Below are 20,260 nucleotides of genomic sequence, written 5' to 3'. Positions count from 1 at the left end.
TTCAATTTTGTAGCCCAAACTTTAGCCATTTATATACCATCTTACAATTTTTTTGCATTATCATCTATAAGCTGTAGAATTATTTACTTAATATTTTTTATAGAAACCAACAGACTGTTTTCTTAAATCTGTATTTGATCACATCCTAAGTGATGTTATCTGTAAAATCACCAGATCAAGGTCTAGCGACTTTTTTTCTCAAATAAGCATTAAAATAAAAGTTATGAAAAACACATACTGCCAGTGACATGGGCAGTGACACATTCCAGAAAACACTTGTTTGGCCCAAACACTTTACTTTAACAGATGGAGAAAGTGAAGTCTTACAGGCAAAAAGACAAAAACAAACTTTCAGATTTAAATGATCTCTTAAAATGTAAGTCACAATTCCCTATCATATATCAAATAAATTACAAAGTCCTTGATAGAGCGCTGCAAGATCTGACATACTATAGTTCTGCCTGCCTGTATGATTTTTAGCTTCTTTTATTCATCCTCTCACTCATTCTACTGTAGGTACACTTGACTTTTGCTCTTCCTAACACACCTAGCACTTTCTTTCCTTAGAGCCTTTGCTCTTGCTGTTCTCTCTGCCTGGAGATTCTAGATATCCACGTGGCTCACTTCCTCAGTACATGTAGTTTTCTACTCAATATCACTTCCTCAGAGAGTCCTTCCCTGGACAACCTGTTCAAAATACACACACACACCATATATAATATTATTCTGTATCCCTTATCCTGCTTTATTTTTCTTTATAGTACTTGTCACCATCTGGCATTATATGTCTGTTGTCTGTCTCCCTAACCAGAGTGGCAGGACATTGCTCTCTTCTCCTTTTAGACCCAGTGCCTAGAACTGTGCCTAGTAAATAGATCCATATCCAGCGAACACAGCAGTGCTTCCTACAGAATCTGAGAGAAGTGGTCATACAGACTCAGTTTGCAGCATTTGGACATTGGGAGCCACCACTTCTCCCAGACTGCCCAATTGTTTCTGGATGACTTCAATCATCAGAGGTCTTTCCAATTAGCTTAAACCTGCTCCCCCACAGTTTCCACCCAAAACTTTTAGTTCTGCCCTCTAGGCTTGCACAGAACATGCCTTTTCAGAAGATAACAATTATAACTCTCTTCAGCCCATTACTGCTTTTCAGGTTAAACAGGCCTCTTCTTCCTTCATTACTCAGGCATTGATCCTCTGGGATGATAGAAAGAACATATGCTCTGGGGACAGGTAAACCAGATCTAAATCCATACTTCACTCTAAACACTATGTAACCCTGAGCATATCGCATCTACCTGTCAGGGATCCTGTGAGGATTCTAAGGGGTCAAGTATGTAAAGTTTTTATCATAGTTACTGAGAGACAGGGAGATTCAGTGGATGGCTCCATGCTCACTGCTTTCCTGGACAACATGCTATCTGGATATCAAGGGGAAAAGACTTCATGAACCCCATCAGGCTGTCCCTAATACCTGCTAACTTCACAAAGAAGAGAGTATAATAGAAGAACACTGGACCTATTAAAAGATGTAAAATAACCATAAGACATACCAAGGACTCAAAAAAGAAAATCCAGTGGACTCACAGACAGACTTCCTGATGGAGCCAAGGCAGTGCCCCCTTCTCTACCATCTTTGTTGCTCTCTTCTTCGGAGCCAGAGTCCAAGAAAGGTCCCAAAGTGCTAATATCAAGGATTTGGAGTAGGTAATAAGGAGAAAAATGCAGAGTTAAAAAGAGCTGGACTACGAGTTGGGTTATGAGAGCTCTCAGTCTTTTCTTTCTTGCCCATAGTGTAACTGTAGACAATTCTCTTCCACTCTGTGGGCCTGCATTTTCTTAGCTGAGAAATGCCAATTCTAAGATCTATGTGGCTATAAGTGAATACCATAATGCATTTATTCATTCATTGTTTTCAACAAGTGTTCACTGCACAGTCTGGACGTAAAGAAATCACAGCCAGTCCCTACTTTCAGAGGTCTCGTGGTCTGTAAAAGTTGCCAGTGTCATCCAATAGAGGAGATAAATTAGAAAAATACTTAGTTCCAACTTATCATGATAAACATTATGACAGAAAAAAGGAAGCAGAGAGGCTGTGAGAATATAAGGGAGGGGGCTCAACTACCCAAGGAGAGGAGTGGGAAAGGCTTCTTGGAAAGTGTGTCCATTCTCTTCACAATGCCACAGACTTGTAGGACTTGTATGTCCTCTGCTAATGCCTTCCACCTTCCCAGATGATGTCAAGAGAAGGACTCTGAACACTGGATGATCAATTTACATTGCTGACCTATAGGTTGATGTCCTGGGTGATGGAACATTCTGTCCTTCTCTGATTTATTGTCCGTGACTCAGCCCTACCCAAGTCAATAAAGCACAGAGTGAAAACCTACCCTCCCTAGCACAATCAGTATGCTGCTGGATGGTTCCTCACCCCTCTCAGGATATATTAAACTCTTGTTCCTGGCCTTAGCTGTCCTTGTGGTCCTCACTCAGGCTTCCCCAGGTAATGAGATCATGGAGAGGAGGGAAAAAGGAGTAACAATGGGGTTCAACTCATAGAATCATTGGAAAACTAAACATGTATGGGAATGAGGACAGCTCAGAGGGATGGTGCAGATCTGGTGAAAAGCCTTATAATGAATACGCCCCATCGTAAAGGCAGACTGTCACCTCGACCATGATGGTCTTCTGTCCATTTTTCGATTGGGTTGTTGGTTTTTTGGTATTGAGCTGCATGCGCTGCTTGTATAATTTGCAGATTAATCCTTTGTCAGTTGCTTCATTTGGAAATATTTTCTCCAATTCTCATGATGTCTTTTCATCTTGTTTATGTTTTCCTTTGCTGTGCAAAAGCTTTTAAGTTTCAGTAGGTCCCATTTGTTTATTTTTGTTTTTATTTCCATTTCTCTAGGATGTGGGTCAAAAAGGCTCTTGCTGTGATTTATGTCATAGGGTGTTCTACCACTGTTTTCCTCTAAGAGTTTGATAGTGTCTGGCCTTGCATTTAGGTCTTTAATCCATTTTGAGTTTATTTTTGTGTACAGGGTTAGGAAGTGTTCTAATTTCATTCTTTTACCTGTAGCTGTCCAGTTTTCCAAGCACCACTTATTGACGAAGCTGTCTTTTCTCCATTGTATATGCTTGCCTCCTTTATCAAAGATAAGGTGACCATATGTGCATGGGTTTATCTCTGAGCTTTCTATCCTGTTCCATTGATCTATATTTCTGTTTTTGTGCCAGTACCATGCTGTCTTGATTACTGTAGCTTTGTAGTATAGTCTGAGGTCCAGTTGCCTGATTCCTCTAGCTCCATTTTTCTTTCTCAAGATTGCTTTGGCTATTCGGGGTCTTTTGTGTTTCCATGCAAATTGTGAAATTTTTTGTTCTAGTTCTGTGAAAAATGCCATTGGTAGTTTGACAGGGATTGCATTGAATCTGTAGATTGCTTTAGGTAGTAGAGTCATTTTCACAACGTTGATTCTTCCAATCCAAAAACATGGTATATCTCTCCATCTGTTTTGTATCATCTTTAATTTCTTTCATCAGTGTCTTATAGTTTTCTACATACAGCTCTTTTGTCTCCTTAGATAGTTTTATTCCTAGGTATTTTATTCTTTTTGTTGCAATGGTAAATGGGAGTGTTTCCTTAATTTCTGTTTCAGATTTTTCATCATTAGTGTATAGGGATGCAAGAGATTTCTGTGAGTTAATTTTTTTTATTGAATGGTTTTTTTTTTTTTACTTTAATTAATTAATTAATTTTGGCTGCATTGAGTCTTCATTGCTGGATTTTCTCTAGTTCCGCTTAGTTGCAGTGCAGGGGCTTCTCATTGCAGTGGCTTCTCTTGTTGCGAGCACGGGCTCTAGGTGCGCAGGCTTCAGTAGTTGTGGTGCACAGGCTTCAGTAGTTGTGGCACACGGGCTTATTTGCTCTGCGGCCTGTTGGATCTTCACGGACCAGGGATCGAACCCGTGTCCCCTGCATTGGCAGGTGGATTCCCAACCACTGCGCCACCAGGGAAGTCCCCTGTGCATTAATTTTGTATCCTGCTACTTTACCAAATTCATTGATTTGCTCTAGTAGTTTTCTGGTAGCATCTTTAGGATTCTCTATGTATAGTATCATGTCATCTGCAAACAGTGACAGCTTTACTTCTTTTCTGATTTGGATTCCTTTTATTTCTTTTTCTTCTCTGATTACTGAGGCTAAAACTTCTAAAACTATGTTGAATAATAGTGGTGCGAGTGGACAACCTTGTCCTGTTCCCGATCTTAGAGGAAATGGTTTCAATTTTTCACCATTGAGAATGATGTTGGCTGTGGATTTGTCATATATGGCCTTCATTATGTTGAGGTAAGTTCCCTCTATGCTTAGTTTCTGGAGGGTTTTTATCATAAATCAGTGTTGAATTTTGTTGAAAGCTTTTTCTGCATCTATTGAGATGATCATATGGTTTTTCTCCTTCAATTTGTTAATATGGTGTATCACATTGATTGATTTGCGTATATTGAAGAATCCTTGCACTCCTGGAATAAACCCCACTTGATCATGGTGTATGATCCTTTTAATGTGCTGTTGGATTCTGTTTGCTAGTATTTTGGTGAGGATTTTTGCATCTATGTTCATCAGAGATATTGGCCTGTAGTTTTCTTTTTGTGACATGTTTGTCCTGTTTTGGTATCAGGGTGATGGTGGCCTCATAGAATGAGTTTGGGAGAGTTCCTCCCTCTGCTATATTTTGGAAGAGTTTGAGAAGAATAGGTGTTAGCTCTTCTCTAAATATTTGATAGAATTCGCCTGTGAAGCCATCTGGTCCTGGGCTTTTGTTTGTTGGAAGATTTTTAATCACAGTTTCAATTTCAGTGCTAGTGATTTGTCAGTTTATATTATGTATTTCTTCCTGATTCAGTCCCAGAAGGTTGTGCTTTTCTAAGAATTTGTCCATTTCTTCCAGGTGTTCATTTTATTGGCATATAGTTGCTTGTAATAATCTCTCATGGACCTTTGTATTCCTGCAGTGTCAGTTGTTACTTCTCATTTTTCATTTCTAATTCTATTGATTTGAGTCCTCTCCCTTCTTTTCTTGATGTGTCTAGCTAATGATTTTTCAATTTTGTTTATCTTCTCAAAGAACCAGCTTTTAGATTTGTTGATCTTTGCTATTTTTTTCTTCATTTCTTTTTCATTTATTTCTTATCTGATCTTTATGATTTCTTTTCTTCTGCTAACTTTGTTGTTGTTGTTTTTTCTCTTTCTCTAATTGCTTTAGGTGTAAGATTAAGTTGTTTATTTGAGATTTTTCTTGTCTCTTGAGATAGGATTGTATTGCTACAAACTTCCCTATTTCCTCTTCCTTTGTTTGGTCTGGTGGGTTTTTACTTTGCTCCTTCTTCTGCTGTGTATTTCTCTGTTTTCTCATTTTGCTTCACTTACTCTGTTTTGGGGTCTCCATTTTGCAGTCTGCAGGTTCGTAGTTCCCATTGTTTTTGGTGTCTGCCCCCAGTTGGTAAGGTTGGTTCAGTGGGTTGTATAGGCTTCCTGGTGGAGAGGACTGGTGCCTGTGTTCTGGTGGATGAGGCTGGATCTTGTCTTTCTGGTGGGCAGGACCGCATCCGGTGGTGTGCTTTGGGGTGTCTGTGAACTTATTATTATCTTAGGCAGCCCCTCTGCTAATGGGTGGGGTTGTATTCCTGTCTTGCTAGTTGTTTGGCATGTGGTGTCCAGCACTGGATCTTGCTGGATGTTTAATGAAGCTGGGTCTTAACGTTGAGACAGAGATCTCTGGGAGAGCTTTCACCAATTGATATTACATGGGACCGGGTTGTCTCTGGTGGACCAATGTCCTGAATTCAGCTCTCCCACCTCAGAGGCTCAGGCCTGACACCCAGCCGGAGCACTAAGACCCTGTCAGACACATGGCTCAGAAGAAAAGTGAGAAGAGAAAGAAAGAAAGAAAATACAATAAAATTAAGTTATTAAAATGAAAAAAATTTTTAATTATTAAAATAAAAAAATTTAAAAAGTAATAAAAGAAAAAGAGAGCAACCAAACCAATAAACAAATCCACCAATGATAACAAGTGCTCAAAACTATACTAAGATAAACATAAAAATCAGAAACTGGTTAGTCATATACAGCAAACCCCAAGTCTACAGTTGCTCCCAAAGTCCACCGCCTCAATTTTGGGATTATTTGTTGCCTATTCAGGTATTCCACAGATGCAGGGTACAGCAAGTTGATTGTGGAGATTTAATCCACTGCTCCTGAGCCTGCATGGAGAAACTTCCCTTTCTTTTCTTTGTTCGCACAGCTCCTGGGTTCAGCTTTGGATTTGGCCCTGCCTCTGCATGTAGGTCTCCCTCTGGCATCTGTTCTTTGTCCAGACAGGAGGGAGTTAAAGGAGCGGCTGAGTAGGGGGTTCTGGCTCACTCAGGCTAGGGGGAGGGAGGGGTATGGAACATGGAGAGAGCCTGCTGCGCCAGAGGCTGATGTGATGTTGCAATAGCCTGAAGCATGCAGTGTGTTCTCCTGGGGAAGTTGTCTCTTGATCATGGGACCCTGGCAGTGGTGGGCTGCACAGGCTCCTGGGAGGGTTGTGGATAGTGACCTGTGCTTGCACACAGGCTTTTTGGTGGCTGAAGCAGCAACCTTAGCATTTCATGCCAGTCTCTGTTATCCACGCTGATAGCCACGGCCCACGTTCATCTTTGAAGCTCATTTAGGTGGTGTTCTAAAGCTTGTTTAGGCGGTGTTCTGAATCCCCTCTCCTCGCCCACCCCGAAACAATGGTCTCTTGACTCTTAGGCAGTTCCAGACTTTTTCCCGGACTCCCTCCCAGTTAGCTTTGGTGCACTAGCCCCCTACAGGCTGTGTTCACAAAGTCCTCTCCCTGGGATCTGAACTCTGAAGCCCGATCCTCAGCTCCCAGACCCCACCTGCCCCGGCGGGTGAGCAAACAAGCCTCTCAGGCTGGTGATGCTGGTCGGCACTGATCCTCTGTGTAAGTATCTCTCCTCTTTTCCTTCTGCACCCCTGTTGCTGCACTCTCCTCCATGGCTCCGAATCTTCCCCTCCCCACCCACTCCCTGTTTCCACCAGTGAAGGGGCTTCCTAGTGTGTGGAAACTTTTCCTCCTTCACAGCTCCCTCCCAGATGTGTAGGTCTCATCCTTATTCTTTTGTCTCTGTTTTTTCTTTTTTCTTTTGCCCTACCCAGGTACGTGGGGGAGTTTCTTGCCTTTTGGGAAGTCTGAGGTCTTCTGCCAGCGTTCAGTAGGTGTTCTGTAGGAGTTGTTCCACATGTAGATGTATTTTTGATGTATTTGTGGGAAGGAAGGTGATCTCCATGTCTTACTCCTCTGCCATTTGAAGGTCCTTCAAAAATGATCTTCTACAGCAGGTTTATCAGGCAAAATAAAGAATCTGAGCACTTGAAAGTTGATCTCTTGATACTAGTTATGAAGGGATCTTTATAGTCCTTTCTGGTGTCCAAGTTCTTCTGCTAGTTTTCAGCCGGCATTCTGTGAGAATTGTTGCATCTAGAGATGTATTCCTGATGTATCCATGGAGAGAGATGAACTCCACGTCCACCTACTCCTCTGCCATCTTGAATATCTCCAGTGTTTCTTGAATGAATCCCCTTCCATATGCAGAAGCAACCCCCAAATTCCTAATGTCCTTAATATCCTTGTCCCAAATGTCAACATATTCTCATCCCAGGCATCTATCACTTCCAACTGATACCACTTCTGTACCACATCTTGCACTAGCCAGTCCCATTACTTTGCCTCTCCATTGTTGTTTGGCTTTGAATCCTCCTTTAAATCAGTCAGAGGAGGCATGTTGCTCTTGTCTTAGTATGTAGAGTGAAAATTTTGTAGGTTGATGTTGGTTATCTACAGGTTTGTAAAACAGGCTCAAGGTATGGAGCTTGGGCTATGACAGAAGATTCTGGATTCCAGATTGAACGTGGCCAAAGCACTCTAACAATACAACAGACTTCATGGCCAAGTGGTGAATAACTTTCTAACAAAAATGTTTTCTACTTGGGGCTTCCCAGGGGTTCTAAAGTTTATGATTTCTAATTCCATGATTTCCCTTTGGGTCATTGCTGTTGGAAGTTGCATCCTTTCTTGGATCAGCTTTTCAAACTGAAAGCATTTGTTAATTGCTCAGTTGTTCTAGAAGCAAAAGAAGATAATCATTGGCTAACCCTGAGTTGGCTTCAGCCTGCCTTAAACTACAGTGAGGGCAATTGGTATAGATGAGGGAGTGCAGTCATCCTGACTCTGATTTTTTTCCAGTCCAGATGTCCTAGTGAGAAAGAAAAAATTGGGAGTTATCTCCTAGGAGGGGAATTTGGAGGAAAAAACAAGTAAAGGTAATCATAATTTAAACCAAGATATTATGGTCTCTCAACTGAACTTAATGTGCTGAGGAAGCTGGGTCTATACTCTGTGTTCTATTGACCTATGTAGAGCTTAGAACATCTGCCTGCTGGTCAGCAATACAAATTGATCATTCAGTGTTCAAAATACTGCTCCAGACATCATCTGGGGCATGCACCTAGAACAGTGCCTGGCACATGGTAGGTGCTCAAAAAAATCACTGTTGAGTGAATAATGAATGCAGAGGGAAAAAGCAGGTAATTGAAGGCATAGTCTCATTCCTTGGCAAGCATCTAGATTTGGGAACAAGGAGGAACCAGTGTTGGTGAGACTGAAAAATGACGGAGATGGAAATATCCTAAGCATAAAAATAAAGTCCAATTAGATCTGGTTGGAGGAAGGGCAATAACTACTCATATCTAATACATATCAAGACCAGAAGTAAGCATTCTACATGCACAGCTTTATTTGATACTCCCAAGAATGCCATTACATTTCAGTAGTTTGTTCCAACCATTATTACTACAATTACCAATGTCTTTAGTATAATTGTCTTCACTTTTTCATGTATTTGTTTATTTTGATAGATGGATGGGCCAGAAAGTGTGGTTATGGAACTGGAAGATGCAGGAAACATTGCAAAGAAAATGAGAAGAAGAAAGAAAAATGTGGGTTAAGAAAGGTTTGCTGCATCCCTGCAAAGCATAAACCATCAGAACCTGCCAAGAAAGAAGAGATGACCTATAGGGCTATGGCAGGTACAGCTAAGTATCAACTTAAGACTTCTGACAAGAGAATTTTGGCAGTTATTGTAATGAGTCAGTAAGATGGCTATCCAGGTCACCTGCATGGTCCTTAGATCTTTAGTATCTAAGGATACTGGGTCCTTACATGATCCATTAAAAATATATGCTCATTCCAGCTATCATTCTTTCTTGTCTCTCCAGTCCTCTATAGCTTAACATCCCTAGGTTGTCCCAGGGTATGACTGGGATATCAGTTCTCCTGGTAAACCAGTTTTATAGAATCTGAATCCTGAATTCCTAAGCCTCTGACTAGATGCTATAGGTCTCTGAATGTGGAAGTTTTCCAGGCTAATGCAAATTCCACTGTGGTCACACATTCTTATCTAATGTCTCATCCTGGATTGTTGAGACAGGCCAGTGTGATCCAGAAGTCTTTTTTTGCCTCTTTGGCTCAAGGTTTACCCCAAGGCTCTGCCTTATTGTCTCACTCTTGGAATTTGCCCCTTACCCCAACCCCTTAATCACACTTGGCTGTTAAAAGATTGGCATGCCTTCTGACCAGGAGACAACAATTACCTGTCCCAAACAAGTGGAAGGGGAAAATAGTAAAACAAGAAAACTAACTAACTAAACAACAAAAAAACCCTCAAATTTTACTGAGAACTTACTGTGTGCAAGGCCTTGTCTTAAGCACTTTACATATATAACTTCATTTTGCCCTAACAATAACTCCATGAGGTAGGAAATAGTATTGTGTCCTTTGGGCAGAAGAGGAAACTAAGTCACAGAGAGTTTAAGTGACTTGCCCCAAGTGGTACAAATATCTAGCTCAGTAGCAAGACTTTGAACCCATGATGCCTGAACACAGACATTATTCTTCTTTAAGGTGGAAAAATGATTGCTGCAGTAATAAAAGCTTCCCTTTACTCTTCCCACCCAGGATCTACTTCCTTAATGTGGAAGGTGTAGTGAAAGGGAAAATTTTGTGAGCCTCCTTGTGGTTAAAATGTGTAACAAACCCAGCACTAAATGGTATATCCAGGCACAAATAGAAATTATCCCCAGTTGCAGTTAAGGAGAAAGTTGTTCCCATTTAGCAGACAGTCTTAGTTTAGAGGCCAATGCCAGTCAGGTCTAAAGTTGAAAATTATCCCTAAACTCTGTTGACATAATAACTGGAGAATGTACACTGAAGACAAGGTACATAAATCATCAAATAATGGCAGTTTCTAACCCTTCAACTCGTTTCTCAAAGTACTTTCACTTCAGTTCTCTAGTTGTTTCCCACTGTAATAATATGACGTAACATTCATATCCCAAACCTTAAAAGATGTCCTTGGGATATCTGGGGAGTGGCTTAGAGACTGGATCTCAGATTACCTAGGCACAGTGATTCTAATTAACACTTCAATTCCAACCCAGACTACACCAATGGCTGCAGATAATACCTACAAGCCTACATGTTTTTGAACTAAGTGTTTTAATGTATTTTTTGACTAGAGAAATTATGCCCACAAGTAGACCCAGGAGTCTTAGAGAGTTTCATAAACATGACTCCATGTCCACAGTCCCAAAGAAGTGAAAAGGATGCAGGGGAAATACAGATATGTTAATAGGATGGGACTAAGTCACCTTACTACTCACTTTGTCCATCCCCAAAATGGAAGTATTAGATTATAAAATCCATATGCCTTTCAACTCTTAAAGCCTTTTTCACTCTTTAAATTATGGTGAAAATCCATTCTTTAGCTATGACTTCAGAAGATGCCATCTTAGATAGCAAAGGCATGAAGAATGAAAAGAGACTGAGAAACAGGAGAGTGCTCTCAACATAAGTACTCAAACCATAATCCTAAAATACATCCTAGATACCTTCTTCTTCCTCACTGCTCCCTGCCCCCACTCATCATGTCAGCCACAAAGAGCTTCCAAGTCTGCCTCCATAGCACCTATTCTCCATCCCTACCTCTACTATTCTAATTCAGCCATCATCTTTCCTTGACCATTGTTATGGGCTGAATTGTGCCCCCTCAAAATTCATATGTTGAAGTCCTAATCCCCAGTACCTCAGAATGGGACTGCATTTGGAGATAGGATAAACAGGTAATTTAAAGAAGTAATTAAGTTAAAATGAGATCATTAGGGTGAGTCCTAATCCAAATGACTGACATTTTTATAAGAAGAGATTAGGAAACAGACACACCACAGAAGGAAATCCATGAGAAGACACAGAGGAGATGGACATCTACAAATCAAGGAGAGAGACCTCAGAAGAAATCAATCTCACCAGCACCTTGACTTTCAGTTTCCAGAATTGTGAGAAAATTAAGTTCTGCTGTTTAAACCACCCAGTCTGTGGTACTTTATTATGGCAACCCTATCAGATTAATGCACACATACTATAACATTTGCATCATATTGACCTCTTTGTCTCTCTTTATGCCTTTGACTCACTCCAATCTTTCCATACAGTTGCCAGGGGATCATTTCTAAAACCCAAATCTGACATTTTTGTTTTTCCTTCCAAACCCTTCAAAAACTGTACAGTGATTACAGGAATCAATTCTAAACTCCCTTTATGATAATCCCCTGCTCACCTCAGTAGTGTCCCTTTCAATGCCCACCATGGACCTCACAAGCAACTTGTGTTCTTGGGAATTAATATATTTCCTGCCCTTTTTTATACATGTCCCCTTTTGCTGAGAAGGTTCTTCTTGCAAACCAGACTTATGCTTCTCTGTAAGCAACACCCAAACAGTTCTTCTACCTTCCCTAAGCCATATATATTCATTCCTTTTTTTCCTCAAGAGAAATATTTATTTACTTTTTTACAAATAAAAATTGTATATATATTTAAGATAACATAATGATTTGATATATGTATACATAATCAACTTAATTAACACAGCCACCACCTCATATTGTTGCCCTTTAAAATTTTTTTTGTTGAGGTATAGTTGATTTACAATGTTGTGTTAGTTTCTGGTGTATAGTGAAGTGATTCAGTTATACATATATATATTCTTCTTCATATTCTTCTCCATTATAGTTTATTTCAGGATATTGAGTAGAGTTCCCTGTGCTATACAGTAGGGCTTTGTTCTTTATCTATTTTATACATAGTAGAGTATATCGGCTAATCCCAAATTCCTAATTTATCCCTCCCCCACCCCCTTTCTCCTTGGTAACCATGTTTGTTTTCTATGTCTGTGAGTCTGTTTCTGTTTTGCAAATAAGTTCATTTGTATCATGTTTTAGATTCCACGTATAACTGATATCATATGTTATTTGTCTTTCTCTTTCTGACTTACTTCACTTAGTATCTCTAGGTCCACCCATGTTGCTGCAAATGGCAATATTTCATTCTTTTTTTATGAGTAACATTCCATTATACATATAACGCAGGTTTCCACTAGCTATCTATTTTACACATGATAGTGTATATATGTCATCCCAATCTCCCAATTCATCCCACCCTCCTTCCCCACCATGTCCACATGTCCATTCTTTACGTCTGCATCTTTCTTCTTGCCCTGCAAATAGGTCCAGCTGTACCATTTTTCTTTTGATTTGCCTTTCTCTGATAATTAGTGATGTTGAGCATCTTTTCATGTGCCTTTTGGTCATCCATATGTCTTTTTTGGAAAAATGTCTATTTAGGTCTTCTGCCCATTTTTTTGATTGTCTTGTTTGTTTTTTGATATTGAGTTGTATGAGTTTTTTATATATTTTGGATATTAACTACTTATCAGTTGTATGGTTTTCAAATATTTTCTCCCATTCTAGAGATTGCCTTTTAACTTGGTTGATTGTTTCCTTTGCTATGCAGAAGCTCTTTAGTTTGATGTAGTCACACGTTTAATTTTGCATTAGTTGCCTGTGCTTTTAGAGTCAAATTCAAAAAAACCATTGCAGGACTAATTTCACATAGCTTTCCACTATGTTTTCTTCTAAGAGTTTTATGGTTTCAGGTCTTACATTTAAGTCATTAATCAGTTTTGAGTTGATTTTGTGTACGGTGTAATATGTCTTTCTTTTTTTCCCTTGGTTAAGTTTAGCTAAAGCTTTGTTATTTTGCTTATGTTTTTAAAAAATCAACTCAGTTTTGTTGACCTTTTCTATTGTCTTGCTAGTCTCTTTTTATTTCTGCTGTAATCATTATTATTTCCTTCTTTCTGATAACTTTGGGCTTAGTTTGTTCTTTTCCCAGTTCCATGAGCCATAAAGTAGGTTATTGATTTGAGATCCGTCTTTTTTCTTAATATAAATAGTTGGCACTAAAAACTTCCATCTTAGAACTGCTTTTGCTGCATCCCAAGACTTTGGGTACGTTTAGTTTTCATTTTTGGTTGTCTCAAGTACTTTTCAATTTCCCTTTTGGTTTCTTCTTTGATCCATTGGTTGTTCTGGAATGTGTATTTAATTTCCACATATTTGTGGATTTTATAGTTTTTTTCCTGTTACTTATTTCTAGTTTTATTCCACTGTTGTCAGGAAAGCTACATGATATAATTTCTATCTTCTTGAATTTGTTGAGCCTTGTTTTGTGGCCCAACATATAATTGATCTATCATGGGAAATTTCCACATGTACTTTAAAAGAATATTTATTTTGTTGCTGTTGAGTGGAATGTTCTGTTAATGTCTGTTAGATCCATCTGGTCTATCATATTATTAAAATCCAGTTTTCTTATTGATTTTCCATCTGGATGATCAATCTATTTTTAAAAGTGAGGTATTTAAGATCTCTACTATTATTGTATTGCTGTATATTTCTCCTTCAGTCGTGATAGTATTTGCTTTATATATTTGTGTAATACAATTTTGGGTGTATATATTTATAATTGTTATATCCCTTTAATTGATCCCTTATCATTATGTAGTGACCACCTTTTTTTCGTTTGACTAATTTTTACTAAAAGTCTAATTTTTCTGATATAAATAGAGCCATCTCTACTCTCTTTGGTTACCAGTTACATAAAATATCTTTTTCCATCCTTTTACTTTCAGACTATGTGTGTTCTTAAAGCTAAAGTGAGTCTCTTATAGGCAGCATTTAGTTGGATCTTGCTTTTTCAATGCACTCAGCCAGTCTGTGTGTGTGTGTTTGAGAATTTAATCCATTCACATTTAATGTAATTACTGATAGAGAAGGTGTGCCCAAGATGGGAGAGTAGGAAGACCCTGAGCTCACCTCCTCCAGTGGGCACACCAGAATCACAACTGTTTACAGAATAACCATCTATGAGACAGACCTGGAGACTAGCAGGAAAGATTTTCCACAACTAAAGATATAAAAAGGAAACCACAGCAAGATGAGTGGAAGGGCAGGGATACAGTATAGTCAAGATGCCTGATCCCAGGTGGATGGCCCACAAAAAGGGGAGTATAATCACAATTGCAGAGGTATTCCCAAGGAGTGAAGGGTCCAAGCCTTGTATCAGGCTCCTCAGCCTGGGGTTCCTGCACTGGCAAGATGAGCCCCTAAAACATCTAGTTTTGAAAGCCAATGGGGCTTGCATATGGGAGAACTGGATAGCTGTAAGAAACAAATACTACATTTTTAAAGGGCACAGACAAAATCTCACAGACTCCAAGTCCTGGCACAGAGGCAAGAATTTGAAAGGAGCCTGGGTCAGACCCACTTGGAGAACCTCCCAGAGGGGCAGAAGGCAACTTGGACTCCCCCTGGGGACATAGATGGTGGTGGCAGCCATTTTGGGAAGTCATTTTACCACAGAGACACTGGTTCTAGCATCACCATTTTTGAGTCTCCCTCCTAGCCTATTACTACTGGGGGCTTACCTGCCCACTATTGGGCCAGCTTCATCCACAGGACTGACTGGCCTCTGTCCAGCACCCCTAGACCTTACAGCCTGCCACCCTGGGACCTGGCCCCACCAACCAGTGGGCTGGCAATAGCCCCAGGTGTCCCTGGCCCCCAAAACAAGCTGTACTGTGGCCCATCTCCACCCACCAGCAGGCTAGCACCAGCCATGGGCCCCAAGGGCCAGGCAGCCAACCACACTAGGACTTGTTCCCACCCACTAGTAGGCCAGCACCAGCTTCAGACACTCCAGCTGTGCTGGGACCAAGCCCCACATACCAGTGGGCCAGCAACAACCCTGGTCACCCCAAGCCACAGAGCCAGTCATGCCAGGAGTTGACCCCACCCATCAGTGGGCTGGCAGCCTCCACATGAGACAAAGCATGGCAGCCAACCAGGCAAGGGGCCTACCCTGCCTACCACCATGCCTACAGTAGTCAGCCCTCCTGCAGAAGAACGGCCAACGCAGTCCACATAGAAGGCACCCCTAGAGCATATACCACTGTTAACTGGAGGAAAATGTGCTGCTGAGTCCCATAGGATATCTCTTACACAGGGCCACTTCTCCAAATTCAGGAAATGTAACTGACCTACCTAATACATAGAAATAAAAACAGAGAATTAAGCAAAATGAGGAGACAGAGAATTAAGCAAAATGAAGAGACAGAGGACTATTTTCCAAAAGAAAAAACAAGACAAAAACCTCAGAATAAGAACTTTATGAAGTGGAGATAAGCAGTCTACCTGATAGAGTTCAAGGTAATGATCATAAAGATGCTCAATGAACTCAGGATAAAAATGGATGAAAACAGTGAGAAGTTTAACAAAGAGTTAGAAAATATAAAGAACCAAACAGACCTGAAGATTACAATAACTGAAATAAAAATACACTAGAAGGAATCAAGGGTAGATCAGATGATGCAGAGGAAAACATCAGTGATCTGGAAGATAGAGTAGTGGAAATTACCAAGGTAAAGAGAAAAAAAACTATAAAAACAGAAGATATGTCCAAGACAATGTCAAGCTTACTAACATTTGCATTATAGGGATCCCAGAAGGAGAGGAGAAAGAGAAAGTGGCAGAAAACTTATTTGATGAAATGATAGCTGAAAACTTCCTTAACCTGGGAAAGAAAGCAGACATTCATGTTTAGGAAGCAGAGAAATTCCCAAACAAGATAGACCCAAAAAGGTACAAACCAAGACACATTATAATTAAAATGGCAAATTTAAAGATAAAAAGATTTTCTTAAAAGAAGAAAGAGAAAAGCAACTAGTTACATACAAAGGCACTCCCATACCCACCACTGACTTTTCAGCACAAACTCTGCAGGCCAGAAGGGAGTGTCATGATACATTCAAAGTGATGAAAGGAGAAAATTTACAACTAAGGATATTCTACCCAGCAAGGTTATCTCTCAGTATTGAGGAAAAGATAAAGTTTTATAGACACACAAAAGCTAAAAGAGTTAACCACCAATAAACTGGCCTTGTAAGAAAGGTTAAAGGACTTCTCTAAACAAAAAAGAAAAAACCACAACTGGAAATAGGAAATTATGAAAGGAAAAACTCACTAGTAAAGGCAAACATACAGTAAAAGTACGGGATCAAATACCACCATCACCCTGATACCAAAACCAGACAAAGATGTCACAAAGAAAGAAAACTACAGGCCAATATCACTGATGAACATACATGCAAAATTCCTCAACAAAATACTAGAAAACAGAATCAAACAGCACATTAAATGGATCATACACTATGATCAATTGGGGTTTACCCCAGGAATGCAAGGATTTTTCAATATACACAAATCAACGTGATACACCATATCATATTAACAAATTGAAGGAGAAAAACCATATGATCATCTCAATAGATGCAGAGAAAGCTTTCAACAAAATTCAACACCCATTTATGATAAAAAGCCTCCAAAAAGTAGGCATAGAGGGAACTTTCCTCAATATAATAAAGGCCATATATGACAAACCCACAGCCAACATCGTCCTCAATGGTGAAAAACTGAAACCATTTCCACTAAGATCTGGAACAAGACAAGGTTGCCCACTCTCACCACTATTATTCAACATAGTTTTGGAAGTTTTAGCCACAGCAATCTGAGAAGAAAAAGAAATCCAAATCAGAAAAGAAGAAGTAAAGCTGTCACTGTTTGCAGATGACATGACACTATACACAGAGAATCCTAAAGATGCTACCAGAAAACTACTAGAGGTAATCAATGAATTTGGTAAAGTAGCAGGATACAAAATGAATGCACAGAAATCTCTTGCATTCCTATACACTAATGATGAAAAATCTGAAAGGGATATTAAAAAAAAAAAACTCCTATTTACCATTGCAACAAAAAGAATAAAATACCTAGGAATAAAGCTACCTAAGGAGACAAAAGACCTGTATGTGGAAAATTATAAGATGCTGATGAAAGTAATTAAAGATAATACAAATACATGGAGAGATATACCATGTTTTTTGATTGAAAGATTCAACATTGTGAAAATGACTCTACTACCCAAAGCAATCTACAGATTCAATGCAATCCCTATCAAACTACCACTGGCATTTTTCACAGAACTAGAACAAAACATTTCACAATTTGTGTGGAAACACAAAAGACCCCGAATAGCCAAAGCAATCTTGAGAAAGAAAAACAGAGGTGGAGGAATCAGGCTCCCAGACTTCAGACTATATTACAAAGCTACAGTAATCAAGACAGTATGGTACTGGCACAAAAACAGAAATATAGATCAATGGAACAGGATAGAAAGCCCAGAGATAAACCCACGCACATATGGTCACCTTATCTTTGATAAAGGAGGCAAGAATATACAGTGGAGAAAAGACAGCCTCGTCAATAAGTGGTGCTGGGAAAACTGGACAGCTACATGTAAAAGGAATGAAATTAGAACACTCCCTAACACCATACACGAAAATATACTCAAAATGGACTAAAGACCTAAATGTAAGGCCAGACACCATCAAACTCTGAGAGGAAAACATAGGCAGAACACTCTATGACATAAATCACAGCAAGATCCTTTTTGACCCAGCTCCTAGAGAAATGGAAATAAAAACAAAAATAAACAAATGGGACCTAATGAAACTTAAAAGCTTTTGCACAGCAAAGGAAAACATAAACAAGATGAAAAGACAACCCTCAGAATGGGAGAATATATTTGCAAATGAAGCAACTGACAGAGGATTAATCTCCAAAATTTACAAGCAGCTCATGCAGCTCAACATTAAAAAAACAAACAACCCAATTGAAAAATGGGCAGAAGACCTAAATAGACATTTCTCCAAAGAAGATATACAGATTGCCAACAGACACATGAAAGAATGCTCAACATCATTAATCATTAGAGAAATGCAAATCAAAACTACAATGAGATATCATCTCACACCAGTCAGAATGGCCATCATCAAAAAATCTAGAAACAATAAATGCTGGAGAGGGTGTGGAGGTAAGGGAACACTCTTGCCCTGTTGGTGGGAATGTAAATTGATACAGCCACTATGGAGAACAGTATGGAGGTTCCTTAAAAATCTAAAAGTAGAACTACCATACGACCCAGCAATCCCACTACTGGGCATATACCCTGAGAAAACCATAATTCAAAAAGAGTCATGTACCACAATGTTCATTGCAGCTCTATTTACAATAGCCAGGACATGGAAGCAACCTAAGTGTCCATCGACAGATGAATGTATAAAGAAGATGTGGCACATATATACAATGGAATATTACTCAGCCATAAAAAGAAATGAAACTCAGTTATTTGTATTGAGGTGGATGGACATAGAGTCTGTCATACAGAGTGAAGTAAGTCAGAAAGAGAAAAACAAATACCGTATGCTAACACATATATATGGAATCTAAAAAAAAAAAAAAAAAAAAGATGAAGAACCTAGGGGCAAGACGGGAATAAAGACGCAGGCTTACTAGAGAATGGACTTGAGCATACGGGGAGGGGGAAGGGTAAGCTGGGACAAAGTGAGAGAGTGGCATGGACATATATACACTACCAAACGTAAAATAGATAGCTAGTGGGAAGCAGCTGCATAGCACTGGGTGATCAGCTTGGTGCTCTTTGACCACCTAGAGGGGTGGGATAAGGAGGGTGTGGGGGAGGGAGACACAAGAGCGAAGAGATATGGGGACATATGTATATGTATAACTGATTCACTTTGTTATAAAACGGAAACTAACGCACCATTGTAAAGCAATTATACTCCAATAAAGATGTTTTAAAAAAAAAGCCATACACAAGATACATACCGTATGATTCCATTTACACAACACTCTACAGTAGGCAAAACATCTACGGTGAATTCTGATCAGTGGATGTCTGGGGTGGGGTGGGGAAAGGCTGACTGCAATGGGCAACAGGGGAATTTGGGGATGGTGACAGAAATATTCTACATATTGACTGCAGAGATGATTACATGGGTGTAAACATATGTCAAAACTCAGTGATTACACATTTAAAATGTGTGCATCGGACTTCCCTGGTGGTGCAATGGTTAAGAATCCATCTGCCAATGCAGGAGACACAGGTTCGAGCCCTGGCCCAGGAAGATCCCACATGCCGCGGAGCAACTAAGCCCGTGCATCAGAACAACTGAGCCTGTGCTCTAGAGCCCACGAGTTACAACTATTGAGCCCATGTGCCACAACTACTGTGGCCTGTGCACCTAGAGCCTGTGCTTCACAACAAAAGAAGCCACTGCAATGAGAAGTCCGCGCACCACCACGAAGAGTAGCCCCTGCTCGGCACAACTAGAGAAAGCCCGCACGCAGCAACGGAGACCCAATGCAGCCAAAAATAAAATAAAATTTTTTAAAAATTAAAAAAAAAAGTCTATATGGTTTAATGTGTCATATAAGGCCTGTGTTTTCTTATTGATCTTCTGTCTGGATGAACTGTCCATTGTTGAAAGTGGGGTGTTAAGTTCCCCACTATTATTGTGTTACTGTTGTTTCCTCCTTTACGGCTGTTAGTGTTTGCCTCATACATTGGGGTGCTCCTATGTTGGGTGCATATATATTTACAGTTGTTATTGCTTCTTCTTCGATTGATCCCTTGATCATTGTGTAGTGTCCTTCTTTGTCTCTTGTAACAATCTTTATTTTAAAGACTATTTTGTCTAAGTATTGCTATTCCATCTTTCTTTTGATTACCACTTCCATTGAATACCTTTTCCCAACACCTCACTTTCAGTCTGTATGTGTCCCTTGATCTGAAGTGGGTCTCTTGTAGACAGCATATATACAGGTCTT

At 39.7% G+C, this 20,260-nt stretch overlaps 1 protein-coding gene across 1 annotated transcript in view; it reads left to right on the top strand.

Annotated features, from left to right (window-relative positions):
- Window positions 1-2,412: 2,412 nt before the first annotated feature.
- Window positions 2,413-20,260, top strand: part of LOC133104163 (beta-defensin 115-like) — an 87,721-nt gene continuing 69,873 nt past the window's right edge. The window contains exons 1-3 of the mRNA XM_061209826.1: window positions 2,413-2,506; window positions 8,978-9,094; window positions 17,013-17,023. Coding sequence (XP_061065809.1) covers window positions 2,413-2,506; window positions 8,978-9,094; window positions 17,013-17,023 — 222 coding nt within the window. The remainder of the gene's footprint in view (window positions 2,507-8,977; window positions 9,095-17,012; window positions 17,024-20,260) is intronic.

The sequence above is a fragment of the Eubalaena glacialis genome, chromosome 13 (assembly GCF_028564815.1).
Source record: "Eubalaena glacialis isolate mEubGla1 chromosome 13, mEubGla1.1.hap2.+ XY, whole genome shotgun sequence".
In the NCBI taxonomy this organism is placed as follows: Eukaryota; Metazoa; Chordata; class Mammalia; order Artiodactyla; family Balaenidae; genus Eubalaena; species Eubalaena glacialis.
This window is presented reverse-complemented; position numbering and strand designations above follow the sequence as displayed.